Raw genomic sequence first — 16,306 nt, 5'->3', positions numbered from 1 at the left:
TTTTCTGTTTGCTGCATTTTAAAAACACTAATTTAAGTTGTTATAACCTGTGTCTATGATAGGGAATGTTAACAAACAATGCTTGTCTGGGTGTGTGAACATGCTCATGGTGAATGCAACTAAACATAATTAGAGGCAGCCAGGGGGACTCTCCAAGATTCAGGCAGACCCAGGAGAAAATACCAGGAGCAGGCTTTAGGGCAGGAGCGCACATGGGCCCAGGTGTGTCACATACTTCTAATGAGGAGCGTGCAACTGAACAGAGAGAACAAACTGCTCACCAAACAAGACCCAACTAACAGCGGGGTCGTTACCAGATCCTGTGACTAAGTTCATTAAAAGCTAGTTTGTGTATTGAATCATCACTAATTATGTCTGCACTTATATCACTTTTATCCATCCACCCATTTTCTGCCAGATTCTGTGTCAATCACTGCCACAGACCCGCCGAGGCAACGCCTCCTTGTGGTGCATTTTTTAGTCTGGGTGGGTGGAGTAAGACTCTGGTATGGGATGACTTGTTCTTTAATGCTAAAAATGTCACTAGCAATTATTTAATACTTGGTGTTTTATAACCCACATCAGGCCACCACCGCAATTTTGGGGATTGCACTCAGTAAAAATGAGGCTAAATATAAAATGATAATAAATATAAAACCTTGTTTGGGATTTGTGAAACCTTTCCCTGATTTGTGAACTTCAACAAAGCCAGATTTATGCATTTACTCAGCATTTGTCCAACATTGGAACAGCTGTTGAAGTTTCACAAATCAGGGAAAGGCTTCACAAATCCCAAACAAGGTTGTATGCAATCTGCTATTATAGTAAAATAATCTGCAACAGGTTTGAACAGTGTGGGTGTTGTAGTTTTTGAGCTACAGCTGTTCCAGTGTTGGGCAGATGCTGAAAAAACTCATAAATCAGGATTTGTTTAAGTTTCACAAATCAGAGAAAGGTTTTACAAATCTCAAACAATGTCGTATGCAAACTGCTATTATTGTAGAATAATCTACAACAGGTTTGAAGAGTGTGGGTGTTGTCGTTTTTGAGCTAGAGCAGATTAAAGATGGTCAGAGTAGAGAAAAATTGGGTGTAATGGCCCTTTAGCCGTTTCCCGAATCGGAAGCTAACTTCAGCCTCGTAAAAAACGAGACCAATTATGTAACTATAAATGAGATTTGTTGCTCTGCAATAATAACAAAGGAATGAAGAGCCTGGAGGAGCTGCAGCTGTTTATCTGCTTCCTCTGCATGAGCTGAACATTGTGTTCATCCCACTAGGACCGCCTGCCATATGGGTCTGGGTTGGGTCGGGGCTTGCGCACAGGGACTCCCCCGACTGGCAGCCCAACATCCAGTCTCCGCCCTTATTACCCGGTGGTGGACGTACGTCAGTTACGAACGCCCCCCCGGATGGCCGTTGCCTGCGCGGTCAGTCACCGAGGGGCGACAATCACCACCGCCACCGCGGGGAGCTGAAGCTCAACCCGGCTGGAGGACCGCGAGCAGCAGCAGAACAGGCGAGTAGCAGCGTCTGGTTTTTAAACACAAACGGAAGAAGGAGGTGATGATGGTGATCCGCTTCCTCCTGCTGGCTCAGCAGCTGATGTGACGGTACCGTGGTGTTTTTTTTTTTTAGCTAATGACAGTCGAACCGGTTCAGCCTGACGGGGTTCGGGTTAGGAACATCTGTGGGGCTTTCAAACGTAAACAAGCCTAAATAAAGACGAGATGCCACGTGTGAAAGCACACCTAAGCGGTAAATACAGCAGGTTGCTGAGTGTGTTCTCTCTGTCAGAATAAAGCAGCTTTGTATCCTGCTACAGGCTGGCCCACATGGAAGTCAGCTGCTCAGGAACTCTTTAATCCACACTAAAAGCGTTTATTCTATTAAAATAGATACCCCCACAGAGCAGCTAAAGGGTTTACTCTCCAAGAAAAACAGCATGTGTTCAGTAACACAGAGGGTTTACTTTCCTCTTTAAAACATTTACACATCAAGCTACTGGCCCCTGGGTGTTTTTTTTTTTTTTTTTTTTTGTAATCTACGGTGGTTTTATCTGGTCTAAAGTATGAGATTGTATAATCCAGATGAGCAAACAACTGTCTGGAACAAAAAGGTAAAAAGAAATAAAAACTCATAATACAAAAATTACCATCATGTTTTTGTAAAACACTACTTGTAAAACCTGAATATTTGAACAGATTTATGTTTAATTATATGTTAAAAAAAGGTAAGAAGTAAAAAAAATACTGAAAAATATTCTACAAAACTGGTAGAACTTTCTATGTAAATGCTCAAGATAGAAATGTAGTAGTGTTTTTGGAAAATAGGTACTTTTTTATTATACGGGGTTAGCAGGTGTAGCAGGTTAAACAGAAACACACCTGGCGGAACAGGTGGATGCAGGTCAGTGAAATGACCGAGAATAAAAGGAGCATCCCATGGACGTTCAGTCTTTTACAGTCTAATTGAAAAGGGTTTCAACTTAAGATATTTTTCGGATTTTTATGTCCAGAGAACACTCTGCAGTCACATTTCACAGATTCATCCACAAATAGAGATTTCTACCATGCAGGAAGGAAAACAAACACTGTGGCCACTCTTCTTCATAAAACGAGTCAACATGTACACTTAAACAGGTAAATGAAGTTTAAAACCCTCTATAATGGGGAAAAAATCCAGCAGAAGCATTAGCTGTTTTATCAGTGGTCTTGTTCAAATCAACAGTTAAATCCTCTGTAAGTTTGATGCTTGAAGTTCTAAGTTGGTTTTCTGGACCAGGAGGACAGCAGACTTCGATTATCTGATCAAATTACAAAAGTCTTTGTCCCAATAAATGCTTCTGAGTTCACCACCAGGATGCGGTGGTGTGTCAACAGGAGATCATTTTCCAGAGTACTAAACTGTTGATGACATGGTGTGTGGCTGTGCGTGTCAGAGGAGCTGGTGGAGTTGGTGGTTCTCAAGAAAAATCTGAGATCCTTATATATAAGACAGCAGATGGAAAAACAATTGTGGAAGACAAACTTCTAAATTTTATTGTTGTCAAAATGAGAACTCTCTCCCAGGATGAATTTGTGTTAATGGTCTCAAACAATTTCTTGTCGGAGTGGATTGAAGAATCCAAACGCTTGCTGTTTGAACTATGTAGTTCCTCTGTGCGTCACATCAGGCATAAAAGCCAACAAAAAGACTCTAATAACATCAAAGATTGTCTGAAAGTGCTGAACGAGTGTGGTGAAAACATTCCCAGGTTCGTCTCATTATTTGGATGAGCTTCCTCCTGTGGGGTGCGGGAACTTGGATGCTTCGGCTCTACTCAGCCGGATGGAAAAGCTGAATGGGGAGCTGGCGTGCCTGAGAGCGGCGGTGGAGTCTCAGGTAAAAGCGGATGATAATCTTGGTGCAGCCGTGGCGATTGTGGATCACAGGCTGAGAGTTCTGGAGGGCACCCACAACCCACCGAAGCAGCCAGAGGATTTGGAGGTACCGGCGCGAGGTCGCGGTGAGGAGAACCTTACAGCGGGACATGCGTCTGAGCCAGGAGGAGGAGGTGAGGGTGGATTGCCACAGTCCCCCACCTGGAGTACCGCTGTGAAAAGAGGAGCGACTCAAAAGCGTGGCGCACAGCGCGAAGGAGGAGAGATGGCTGCAACATCCAAGGAAGGAGCAGCGGATAAAGGACTAGCGGAAAAACATTGGGATAGTTGGAACCGGAGTAGTAGACAACATCCCAGTGATTAGAACTAAATTGGTAAGTGTTTTTGCCACTCGATTCTCCCCCACGCTGGAAGCAGACACTTTAGCATCCTACCTGTCGGAGAGACTGGGGAGGCGTGGCACCTGTCGGAAGATCAACTCCAGCAGTGGCAGATTTGGTTCGTTCCAGGTCAGTGCTGAGTGTGGCGAAGTTTCCGACATGTATGATCCACAACTTTGGCCAGCAGGGACAAATGTCCGCCGATTCTTTGAGCCAAGCAGGCGACGCTTTAATAAGACGTCTGGTGCTGAGGGTGAACTACAGCTGCAGCCCGCTGCCCCGGTAGCCTCGGCTAGCACGGCAGAAGTTCAGCCTAGTGCCGGCAGAAGGCAACATTAGCTGAAATATATGAACATAAATGTTGGATCTTATAATGCGTGGCTTACGAGTAGGTCATTCAGAGGCAGACAAGTCACGTTGTCTGGTGGTGGATAAGCTATCGGAAACGTGTGATATTCTGTGTATTCAGAAGGCCTTTCTAGCTAAGCTAGATTTAGAGGATCTCAACATTTTGCATAAAGACTTTTTTGGGGCAAGGGAGTCTACCACTGACTATAGCACCAAGTTGGTGAGTGGAAGAGTTTCTGGAGGAGTGGCTGTTCTGTGGCAAAGAAGATATGACCAGCTGGTCAGAGTAATCAGACTGGAGGTGGACTGGGCTATACACAGTGGTGTGAAAAACTATTTGCCCCCTTCCTGATTTCTTATTCTTTTGCATGTTTGTCACACAAAATGTTTCTGATCATCAAACACATTTAACTATTAGTCAAAGATAATGCAAGTAAACACAAAATGCAGTTTTGAAATGATGGTTTTAATTATTTAGGGAGAGAACAAAATCCAAACCTACATTGCCCTGTGTGAAAAAGTAATTGCCCCTGTTAATAATGCTTTTATAATAAACAAATGTCCTGTTGGCATATATGCTTTTATTCTGAAAGTGTGTGGTTGCTTCCGGAGGAATGGCCTTTTTGTGCGGGAGTTCAATGGTGTCATGGCGGAATAAAGGAGAAGTTCTGAACCAAGTATCAGTCTAGTTTATTGAGTAACATTGGTAGCAGAGGATGGCTAACAACTACAGAATCCCACCAGCCTTCGATGAAAAGAAGTCCTATGAAAGCTGGAAAAATGAAGTCGCCATTTGGATTCGGGTTACGGACTTGGAGAAAAATAAACAAGCGCTCGCAATGGCTTTGGTGCTATCTGGAAGAGCAAGAGAAGTTGCGATGGAAACATCGGTGGCTGATTTGAATGAAGATGACGGAATGCAGACGTTACTTTGAAAACTTGATTATTTATTTCTTAAAGAAGAAAAGGACCGTGTTTATGAAGCATACACTAACTTCGACCGAATCATGAGAGACGGCAAAGTGTCCATGGAGGACTATATCAATGACTTTGAACAGAGATACTTGCAGATGCGGAAATACAAGAGGGAGCTTCCGGATGCGGTGTTGGCTCTCAAGCTGTGGATGCAAAAGATCGACAGCTGGCCCTAACTGCAGGCACAGATTTAACGTTTTCTTCAATGAAATCAGTGTTAAAAAGGATCTTCGGAGGGAAGCTCACGCTGTGGGAATTAATCAAGAAACTGCCTACTTAACAGAACAGAAAAGCAAACCACGCTACTCTTGGAATCAGCGCGATAAACAAAAGGCGTCACTCCCTGGAACTAATCCACTGGACAGGTATGGACGCAGATCAAGATGTGCAGTCTGTCAGAGCACATTTCACTGGGCAAAAGACTGTCCAAACACAGGTGAGCAAGCTAAACTTTCCTATGCTGGTGAGTCAGAGAAGGTGGAGGAGTGCAACATTGCTCCATATACAAAAGAGGCACCCTCAGATGCGGAAATATTCATGACTGAGTGCCTTGGTTCGACAATAATAGACACAGCATGCACCAAAACAGTATGTGGACAAGAATGGCTTGACAGCTATATTATTAAGCTAACTCCAGTTGAAGTAAAAAAAAACTAAAGATGTCAGAAGTACACATCAGTAGATCCTTCAAGTTTGGAGATGGTAAAATAGTAAAATCCATCAAAAGGGTAAAGACACCAGCAAATATTGGACAGATTAAGTGTCAGATCGAAACAGAAGTTGTCCCAACAAAAATACCTCTGCTTTTAAGTAAAGAATCAATGAAAAAGGCAGGAACAGTGCTTAACATGGAAATTGACAATGCAGTGATGTTCAACAAACCTGTGAAGCTTGACTTTACCAGCTCCGGTCACTACTGTGTGAACATAATGGATAACAATATGCCATCTAGTCATCATGACAATGTCATAATGGATAATGTAAAGAAGGGTGAAGAACAGATACTGGCACTCACAGAAACAATTACTTCTGCAGAGAAGACAAAAATGCTGATTAAACTTCACAAGCAGTTTGGGCACACATCTGCTGAAAAACTTAGACTGCTGATAAGTTCAGGCAATAAAGACAAAGAGTGTAGATCTATTCTGCAAAAGGTGGTAGAACAATGTGAAACATGTCAGAGATATGGCAGAACCAGACCAAAGCCAGTTATTGGTCTTCCACTGGCATCTCAGTACAATGAAACTGTGGCAATTGATCTACATGAACTTAAGCCGGGGCTGTAGCACCTCCATGTCATTGATCAGTTCACAAGATTTAGTGCAGGAAGCATGCTAACCACGAAGAATTTATCTGAAATAGTTAAACACTTCATTCATGAATGGATAAGTGCGCATGGTCCACCTAAAAAGCTGTTCAGTGACAATGGGGGAGAGTTTAACAATGATGAGGTCCGGGACATGGCAGAGAACTTCAACATAGAAGTAAAGACGACAGCAGCATACAGCCCATGGAGCAATGGGCTACTTGAAAGGCATAATCAGACGCTCACGGAGATCAAAATGAAAGTGAAAACAGACACAAGCTGTGACTGGGATACTGCATTGGACTGGCCGAACAGAGCGTGCATGGTTATAGTCCATATCAGCTGGTGTTCGGACAGCCTGCCATCTGTGCTAACTGTCAAACCACCTGCATTGGAAGGCACAACAAAAAGCAAATGGGTGGCAAATCACATCTCGGCTCTGCATGCATCAAGAAAAGCATTTACAGAAGCAGAATGTTCAGAAAGAATAAGACGAGCTCTGCGTAAACAGATTCGGCATGGAGATGACAAGTATGAAGTTGGTGACAAAGTTTATTATAAGAGAGTGGACTCCCCAGAGTGGAAAGGACCAGGGGTCGTCATTGGACAGGATGGTGCAGTGGTGTTTGTCAGACATGGTGGAATATGTATCAGAGTCCATCAACTCAGACTGAAAAAGGTGGACAACGAGAAAGATGATTTACAACTGGAAAACTACGCAGAAATTAAAAAAAAAATGCTGTGCTAAGTTAGGAGAGGACAAGAGACTTTGTTGATGACATGGAGGCTGCAGAGCACACAAACACACAGGGACAACCAGAAGTAACAGCTAGTGAGGATGCTGGAGAAACCACTGCAGAACCTGCAACAACAAAGGGAGAATATGAAAGGAACGCACAGAGTGGTGTGCAGCCAGAAATTGTTTGTTTGAAACCTGGACATGTGATAAAATACAAAGATTGTGAAACTGGAGGCCTTCATACAGCTAAAGTGCTGGGCCGTGCAGGAAAAGCCACAGGCAAATATAGAAACTGGTACAATGTGGTTCTTGTGGAACCTAACTCTTTGGCAGGAAACACCAGTTCAGTTGACATCAAACAACTGGAAGATTTTCAGGTAGACGTTGACATGGAAGTGGATGTAACAGGTACAAGTGAGGAGGTGTTTGTGATGGGACATTTAGCGTTTGATGATGCAAAACAAGACGAGATAAAAAGTTGGAAGGAAAATGATGTTTTTGTAGAGGTTAGAGATGAAGGGCAAAAGTCAGTCTCCACAAGATGGGTCTGCACTGTGAAGGAGATGTCTGATGGATTAAAACCTAAAGCACCTTTGGTGGCTAGAGGGTTTGAAGAATTACAAGTGTCAGAACTACAAAAGGACTCACCAACATGTGCTTCAGAGTCCCTTTACATGCTTGTTGCAGTTATCTGCCAGACAAAATGGACGCTTAACTCGATGGATATTAAATCTGCATTTCTACAAGGAATTGCACTGCATTGTCACGTGATCTTTATATCAGACCTCCACCAGAAGCACACTCCGACGGCAGACTGTGGAAACTAAAAAAATGTGTGAATGGATTAGCAGATACATCACTGTATTGGTACAATTGTGTAAAGCAGATTGTACAAAAACTTGTAGGAAAAATATCAAAGGTTGACCCTGCTGTTTTCTGTTGGACGGGTCAAGAAGGCAATGTTGTTGGAGTACTTGCTTGTCATGTGGATGACTTCGTTTGGGGAGGAACAGAGAGCTTCTCTTCAACAGTGATACCCCAGCTAAAAGCTGCATTTCAAGTTGGCCGTGAAGAGCAGAACAACTTCAGTTATGTGGGAATGGATTTTGTGACTATTGACAAAAAAGCACACATACAGCAGGAAACCCACATCCAACAACTGCAGCCCATACATGTGGACCCCCAACGCACTGTACAACAAGAGTCACTTCTCTTACCAGGAGAAAAGGATCAACTCAGATCCAAAGTGGGTCAGCTTCTTTGGGTGGCAAGACAAAACCAGGCCAGATATAATGTTTGATGTAAGCATGTTGGCGTCAAGCATGAAGGATGCAACTGTGAACACAATTCATGAAACTAACAGAGTAGTGTGCAAACTGAAGACAAAGAGTGTAACTTTGAACTTTGGACAACTGGGCAGAGACGGCAATCTCAAGATTGCTGTGTTCAGTGATGCTTCTTTTGGAAATCTTCCCGACGGAGGAACGCAAGGAGGACATCTAATTGTCCTCATGGGGAAGGATGGAAAGTTTTCACAACTCTCCTGGCAGTCATGAAGAGTTAAGAGAGTTGTACGGAGCACAATAGCTGGCGAAACACTGGCAATGTCTGATGAAATTGATAATGCACTTTTCCTGTCTACATGGATGTAATTTTGGGAGGGGGACAGGGGGGACATGTCCCCCCCACTTTTTCCAAAGTCAAGTTTTGACCCCTGCGCTTTTTACCATCCAAAAACAATATTACGCTATATTAAATTGACACTGGTTGAGCTCTAGGACCAAGCGGAAAACAACCGTTTGTGTTGAAGCCGGTTTCCCATTAGAACATACTGTAAAGATACCCCCCCCCCCCCGTGTCCCCCCCACTTCTAAAGTGAAAATTACGTCCATGCCTGTCTACATTGTTTTCAGAGTTGACAACTGGAGACTTTAAACATGCTGTCCCCATAATCTGTATTACAGACAACCATTCTCTTGTCGACGCACTCAAGTCAACGAAGTCTGTCTCTGAAAAAAGACTTTGCCTTGAAATGAGCAGCATAAGGGAGCTCACTCAAACACAGAAGGTTGAGCAAGTGTTGTGGCACAGCGCCAAAGCTCAACTTGCAGACTGTCTCACAAAAAAGGGGCATCCTGCTTTCAGCTACTGAAAACGCTGAGTGAGGGACAATGGACTATTGAATAAAAAAATGTATTAAACCTATCCGATCGCACATATCACAGTCAGTTGGTTTTGTTTTTGAAAGAGCACATCTTTATAGGTGTAAGTGATAAATATAATTTCTTTTAAAAGGATAGGTGAGATTGTTAATAATGCTTTTATGTTAAACAAATGTCCTGTTGGCATATATGCTTTTATTCTGAAAGTGTGTGGTTGCTTCCGGCGGAATGGCCTTTTTGTGCGGGAGTTCGAAGGTGTCATGGCGGAATAAAGGAGAAGTTCTGAACCAAGTATCAGTCTAGTTTATTGAGTAACAGTCCCCCCTTGTTAAAAAATAACCCAACTGTGGTGTTTCACACCTGAGTGCAATTTCTGTAGCCACCCCCAAGCCTGATTACTGCCACACCTGTTTCAATCAAGAAATCACTTAAATATGAGCTGCCTGACACAGAGAAGTAGACCAAAAGCACCTCAAAAGCTAGACATCATGCCAAGATCCAAAGAAATTCAAGAAAAAATGAGAACAAAAGTAACTGAGTTCTATCAGTCTGGTAAAGGTTATACAGCCATTTCTAAAGCTTTGGGACTCCAGCGAACCACAGTGAGAGTCATTATCCACAAATGGAAACAACATGGAACAGTGGTGAACCTCCCCAGGAGTGGGTGGCTGACCAAAATTACCTCAAGAAAAGAAAAGAGGAAAACGTGTTCTTATGAGTTAGAATAAACTCATCGGCCAAGACTGCTGCTTTGGACAAAGAAGAAACTTTTTGTTCATTCATAAAGATTACCATCTTCTCCGGAAGGCCAGACCTGAAATCTTCCAACAAAGTTAGCTGGCGGAGATATTCAAAGTTACCCTTGACATAATTAGCAGAACACCATTTGTCAAAAAGATTTCCCTTCTCCCTCGCGAACTGAACAAAAGTTTGGCTGTCAGACCTTCTGTGATTTCTAAACTTTTGCCGATAAGCTTCAGGCACCAGCTCATATGCACGCAGAATTGCATCTTTAAGCACCTTATACTTCAAGCTATCGTTGACAGAAAGGGAGGAAACCACTTCTTGCGCTTTACCAACTAATTTTCACTGAAGCAAAATAGACCACATCTCTTCGGGCCACGCAAGAGCGGTAGCTATGTGTTCAAAAGCACCAAAATAAGCATCCACTTCCGTTTCACGAAATGTTGGTACCAAACTTATATTTTTACTGAAATCAAACCCCGACTTATGACTTCCAGCTTCAACAGCCATAGCCTGAGCAGAAACAGAAGGAGGTACGTTTTTTGAAGAAAGTTGGGCAGGCTTTATTTCTAATTCTTTCAACCTTATTTCTTTGTCAGCCTTTATTTCCATTTTACGAACCTGCAACCGAAGCTCATATTCTACCCTTCGCACCTGCTATTTTTCTTGAGCCTCCAGTTGTAGACGAGCCAGACGAACCTTAAGCCCAGCATTCATGCTCGACCCTTGACGATCAGGAGACAATGTATCAAAATGAGGAAGGACTGGAGGAGGAGCCACATCTTCCTTTTCCGGCCTCTGTGGTGTACGGGAGGTCACACACTCCTCCTCACCTACTTGAGAAACACATGGACCCGTCAAAACATCCACAACACAAATCCCCGCATCCGAAACAGAGCTTTCAATAATTCCCAGTTCTACCGGATGAGCCACTAAGACATCCTTAATGTCCTTTTTGACATCCAGTTTAACCACACAGACATCAAAATGTGCAGCAATACACAATAAGTCATCTTTGCGACAAGACTCAAGTTTCTCCAGACTAGGACCATCAATAAATTCCTGCAAATCAAACCTCATCATGACCCGTAGCAAACACAGCCAAACCCAACTGTGATCGTCAAATAGCTCCGGGTTCCCGGACGAGCCCCCACTTGTTACATGCCCCCCAGTCTAGGGTATAGGGGAAGCAACATGATAGTCACAATCATGGAGGAGGCCGGTCTGCTAAAGAGCAAAAAGTTTATTTGCTGAAGGTTGTGTATATAAAAAAAAAGAAATGTGGGTGAAAAGAAGGGACCTGTGGGTTGACCAAATAAATGAAATAAATAAAACTAAACACACCCTAACTGAACTCTTAACCTTGAGGAAAAAAAGAGAAAGAAACTCCTAACTTACTTATCTACAAAATGGTGTTCAAAAACCAGTACAAGGGAGGTACTACCCACGCTTACCTAGTGTTTTTAGACATCCAGATACTATGTGTGCAGATGTACAGGGTACCCCATCTTACCTGGTCCACAACCTTCCCACCACATACCTGGCAACCAGCTTTAAAAGGACTTCAGCTTCAACTTTACACTAAAGAACAGGGACAATCAAGCTCTGGGCTCAAAGGCAGGATCAGAACAAAATGGCCACCGTTTCCACCAGGTGTAGGCTATTTAAAGGCAGGCTCCACAGCTGATTGGGCAACCAGGTACACAGCAGCCAATCACTGACAAAAAGGGAAGGTTCACCTCAGTGTAGCAGGCAACTTGAACCTGGAAAAGAAAACAGCTATAGAAACTGCCAGCAAAAGCGCTTTGCACGTAACATCAACCAAGAACCCAAAACCTGTAAGCGGAAAACATAGGCACATTTTATAAAATAAACAAAACAAATAAAATAAACAGAAGAAGGTTTCTAATCTGGGGAGGATCAAGTAATCATAGTTGAGGGGTGGCCCCCTACAGCAGAATTTTTTGTGTTCATATGATCACAGTATGACTTTACAGGGTTTCAGACTGGACTCGTAGCATTAAGTTACAGTTGATGTTCGAAAATAATCCTCCTGTTTCTCCAATTGTGTTGTGACATTCACACTGAAATAGAGCTGGACAAACTGTACAGCCATCAATGTTTAGATGGGTTAAGTGTCCAGTTAGGCTCATGCACACAGATTTCCGTGGTGGCCTGTGAGTGCAGTTTTGTTTCAGCTTTACATTTTGAAACATCAACCCGAGTGTCTGTAAAAGAGCTGAAAATGAGCTGAAATACACTCATCACCATCATTATTATTAGCAGTACAAGTAGTAGCAACAGTTGTAATAAACACACACACACACACACACACACACACACACACACACACACACACACACACACACAATAAATATCTGAAAATTACTCTTAAGATGTTTAAAAACAGATGAGTGGATGAACATGTGTGGTGACTGTCCTTTAGCTTCTTTTAGAAGTATTTCTAAAACATCATACTGCTTTAATAAAAGAAAATATGTTTGTTTTAGTTGGTCTTTCTTATTCTTTGAATTAGTTTGGCTCATACATTTACTGATCTGTTTCAGGTTTAATCTGAAATTACAGAAAGCTAAAGATATATAGATTTTTTTTATCCTTTTTGTTCTAATTGATCGTGTCAGGATGCACTAAAGCACATCCACTACATTAATTTTGTTTAATATAAAACATCAGAAGAACAGGTTACTACGTTTTATTATTAAAGGATTAAACTTTTTTTCAAGATGGATACAGGTTCCTCTCGCAGGCAAAAAACCTTTTCTGGGTTCTAGGCATTATTTAAAGTTCAGACTTGATAAGAGACAAATCACTTCTTCACAATTTGGATATCAAACTCCCCACTAGCTACGTGAAGAGAGTGGGTGTTAGTGTTTACAGTCCAGGGGAGAAGGGCTCCAGATTCAAGACTAAATCCTGATTAATGCTTCTCCGTCTGCGTCAGTGCAGAGACACGCAACGTCCTTGCGGGCCTGCCGGAGAGCTCCGCAAGGACGGACGGAGTCGAGCTGTCTTTTCTAAACATCCGTCAGTCGAGACGGACAACGCAAGTTTGTGATTGGTCAGGACGCTGCTGTTGTTTACAGCGCCGCCATTGCGCCCTCAAAAACACAAAGAGAGCCGAGGATAACAAGCGGCAGACACGGAGAAGCTTGAAGAATACCTCGCGAAAAAACTAAAAACATGAGGAGTGAAAAGATACGCAGCAAGCGTTTTATTTGTGGACAGAAATGACTGGAAACGTGGGTTTAGAGCTGGCGAGCGCATGAAGAGGTGGAGGAGAATGAGAGACAAATTTGACTGTGTTAAAAAGTCTCTTATATACAAAAAAAAACACAATATAAACACACTATCTTGGACCGATACACGACAGGATATCACAGAACAGCGCTACGCCCTCTGTTGTCCTGCCGGGCAATTGCTTTGCAACGCTCTCCAGGAGACGGAGAAGTATGAAAGCAAAACGCTTCCGTCAATCCGTGCGTGTCTGTCCCTTGCGGAGCTGACGGAGAAGCATGAACCAGGCTTAAGGAGCAGAGTTTAAGGGTGTAGTAAAAAACCTCATCAAGGCTTCTGGAACACAACTTTTGGGAGAGTGTTTTATGATGAAATAACAGTGTACCATGGTCATAAGCTCCAGAATGTTTATTTTGCATTAAATAATACATTTAGGTGTTTAAAAAAATCCCACATGCTTGTCCAAATAGTTTTAACATTTCTGTTTGGACATATGCAAGACACCTTTCTATCTTGTTTTAATTTTAGATGTGTATGTTTCCTTACAGGACACAGCAGTTGCAGTGACATGGGCAGCAGAGGTGATTTCACTTCCCGTGGAGCGACCTCAGTAGCCCTGCCGGGACTGACGAACATAAGATGACTCAGCAAAATGGGATCAGGGGCTCAGGCTATGGCCACCTCCACTCAGAGGCCTCAAAGGCTTTCAACTTGGCCAACGGTGTGGAGGAGCGCAAAGCCAATGACTATGAGAGTGAGGAGAGGGGGCAGGGTGGTGAAAGCAGATCCCCCGCAGCTGTAACGGGAGCAGTCGCCGCTCCGGATGGTGGGTGGGGCTGGGTGGTGCTGGTTGCCACCATCCTGGTTCTGGCTATGACCCTGGGGTTCCCTTCCTGTGTGGGAATCTTCTACACAGACCTGCAGAACGAGTTTCAGGCGACCAACAGCGAAACGTCGTGGGTGCCCTCCATCATGACGTCAGTGCTTCATGCAGGAGGTAAATCTGAAACACCAAAAATGAGCTAAAGTCCTGCTTCAGTAGGTCTACTCATTACATCCTAATTAACCTTCACAGGGAGCCATCTGTTCTCAGTTACACAAAACCAAACTAAATGTCAAACCAGATTAATACTCAGAAAAAATAATCCAAAGTGAAATTTCCTTTGGATTTCTATCGTAGAGAAAATTATAAATGTTAATGATTTACACCTAAACATGTGTTTGGTCCCATTCATAAAAATCTCCTCACACTATTTATTTTGTCCCATATTGATCTTTCAGGGTTGTTTAGATTATCCTGGGAACACGTGCAAGCTGAGAGGGAGATTCTCAGGGTGTTTTTTGTTCATCCTGATGTTCTTGTTGGCTTAGATAAGATTATTTCTTGAGAAACAGCAGTCCGTTTCTTCCCCAAAGAAACATGGTGATCTTGACTTTAAAGTGACCCCATTACCTTTAAATCGATAAATCTACCAGCTCGTCTTTACAAGTGTAACTACATTGGTCTCCTCAATAAGCACCACTCATCTTTTTGCTTTAAAAACTACTTTTACTGCTAATGATGGACCTCGCCTTATTGAACTAAAGGATCATTTGAGCCATCAAGGATAACGAGCCATTTAAATAACAATGAATTTAAGTTATAATGAGGCTGAAATGAAGCTTTTAACAAATACAGACCCCTGTGGAACACCTTAAGAAAAGTGGAACATTTTTTCATGCATCTTAACAAATTTTCTTATTTATTTTTAAAGTGAGTCACTGGTAAAAATGTTAGCATACATCCAGTATTCTTTTTCATTTACCGTTTGCTGTTAAGGGATGCTTGGACATATTAATCCTATGTGTGATAACAGGAAGTAGTGTGTGGTGACAAAATGCATAAAGAATGATCTGTCCAGGTGGTAAAATCAACTTCCTCCTTTTGCCATCCTCTGAAGTTTTTTGTGAAACATTAAACAGCGTGGGAATTCATGGGAGAGCAAGGACATTTAAAGTAAACACAGAGGATAGAGGAGAATATCAGACAACAAACAATAATGTACCTGTTTCATGGTTTATTTGCAGAAGTCAATTTAGGATTTCATGGTTTTATTGTATTTAAGTTACATGTTTTACCTTTCATTCTTGAAGCACAGTTGCAGACAGAAACTAATAGAATTTACAACAAAATTGATTAAATGAATACAGATGCACAAGAACATGAGCTGATGATAGGAATTGGCCAAGATTCAGCATAATTGGACAAGTGAATGTCCAAAAGTTAGTCTTTTTTGTTTTTGATGTGAATGCTCAATTACCATGTAGTAATAAAAAAGCCAACTTTTTCCCTTGTCCTTGAACTCACCTAGCAAAAAACAGATCCGTAGGCTCAGATACTTGAAAAGGATAAAGAATTACAGTTCTTTGACACAAACCAGAGTTAAACTAAATCAGCATCCTTGTCACTGTGCAGTTAGAGCTGAACAAGGATCAGAGATCAGTATCAACCCTTAAATCCAGAATTGATGCATCTAAGTTGTTTTAATTCATAACAAAAATCTAAATGACTTCTCTTCATGTTTCTCCAGAGGCACAAAAACTATTAGTCTGGTGGACTTCATAACACCTTCTGGTTTTAGCTGTATAACATGGTATGATGGGTGAAATTAGGTTATTTTAAAAAATTGATTAGTACATCTAGCAACTGGAAGGAATGTTTTAGTCTAAACCTTTAGCCCAGGAACGTTCTGAACTCTGTTGCTGTAATAAAAGACTTTCCTTCATTTGTAATCTGAGCCAGATGCTTTAAGTTGGTCGGTATCCTTTTTTAATAGAATGACCTTCAGCTTCTTGGTTCCTGGTTCAGCACTTTTGTTTACTAATTTAATAGCAAAGGAGTTTTAACTATTCCCATGTGTTGGAGAGGATTCCGTGGATTGTGCTCAGTAAGCAGCCTTCTCGTATCAGAAGATTCAGTTCTGTTTCATACAGTACGATATCTTCAGACCTAACTTCCTGTGTGTGGTGAAACT

At 42.2% G+C, this 16,306-nt stretch overlaps 1 protein-coding gene across 4 annotated transcripts in view; it reads left to right on the top strand.

The window, feature by feature from the left end:
• The first annotated feature begins 1,145 nt into the window (after positions 1 to 1,145).
• Positions 1,146 to 16,306, top strand: part of slc16a5a (solute carrier family 16 member 5a) — a 28,534-nt gene continuing 13,373 nt past the window's right edge. For 2 of the 4 annotated variants that reach the window (XR_011516924.1, XM_015962461.3), the window contains exons 1-2: positions 1,146 to 1,519; positions 13,841 to 14,289. Coding sequence is in view for 3 of the 4 variants with exons in the window: in XM_015962461.3 (XP_015817947.3) it covers positions 13,932 to 14,289 (358 nt within the window). In the remaining variant the exon portion in view is untranslated. Of the gene's footprint in view, positions 1,614 to 1,646; positions 1,759 to 13,840; positions 14,290 to 16,306 lie in introns of those variants that run through there. The other 2 variants (XM_015962463.3, XM_070545786.1) reach the window with 2 other exon arrangements.

The sequence above is a fragment of the Nothobranchius furzeri genome, chromosome 16 (genome assembly GCF_043380555.1).
Source record: "Nothobranchius furzeri strain GRZ-AD chromosome 16, NfurGRZ-RIMD1, whole genome shotgun sequence".
Taxonomy (NCBI): Eukaryota; Metazoa; Chordata; class Actinopteri; order Cyprinodontiformes; family Nothobranchiidae; genus Nothobranchius; species Nothobranchius furzeri.
This window is presented reverse-complemented; position numbering and strand designations above follow the sequence as displayed.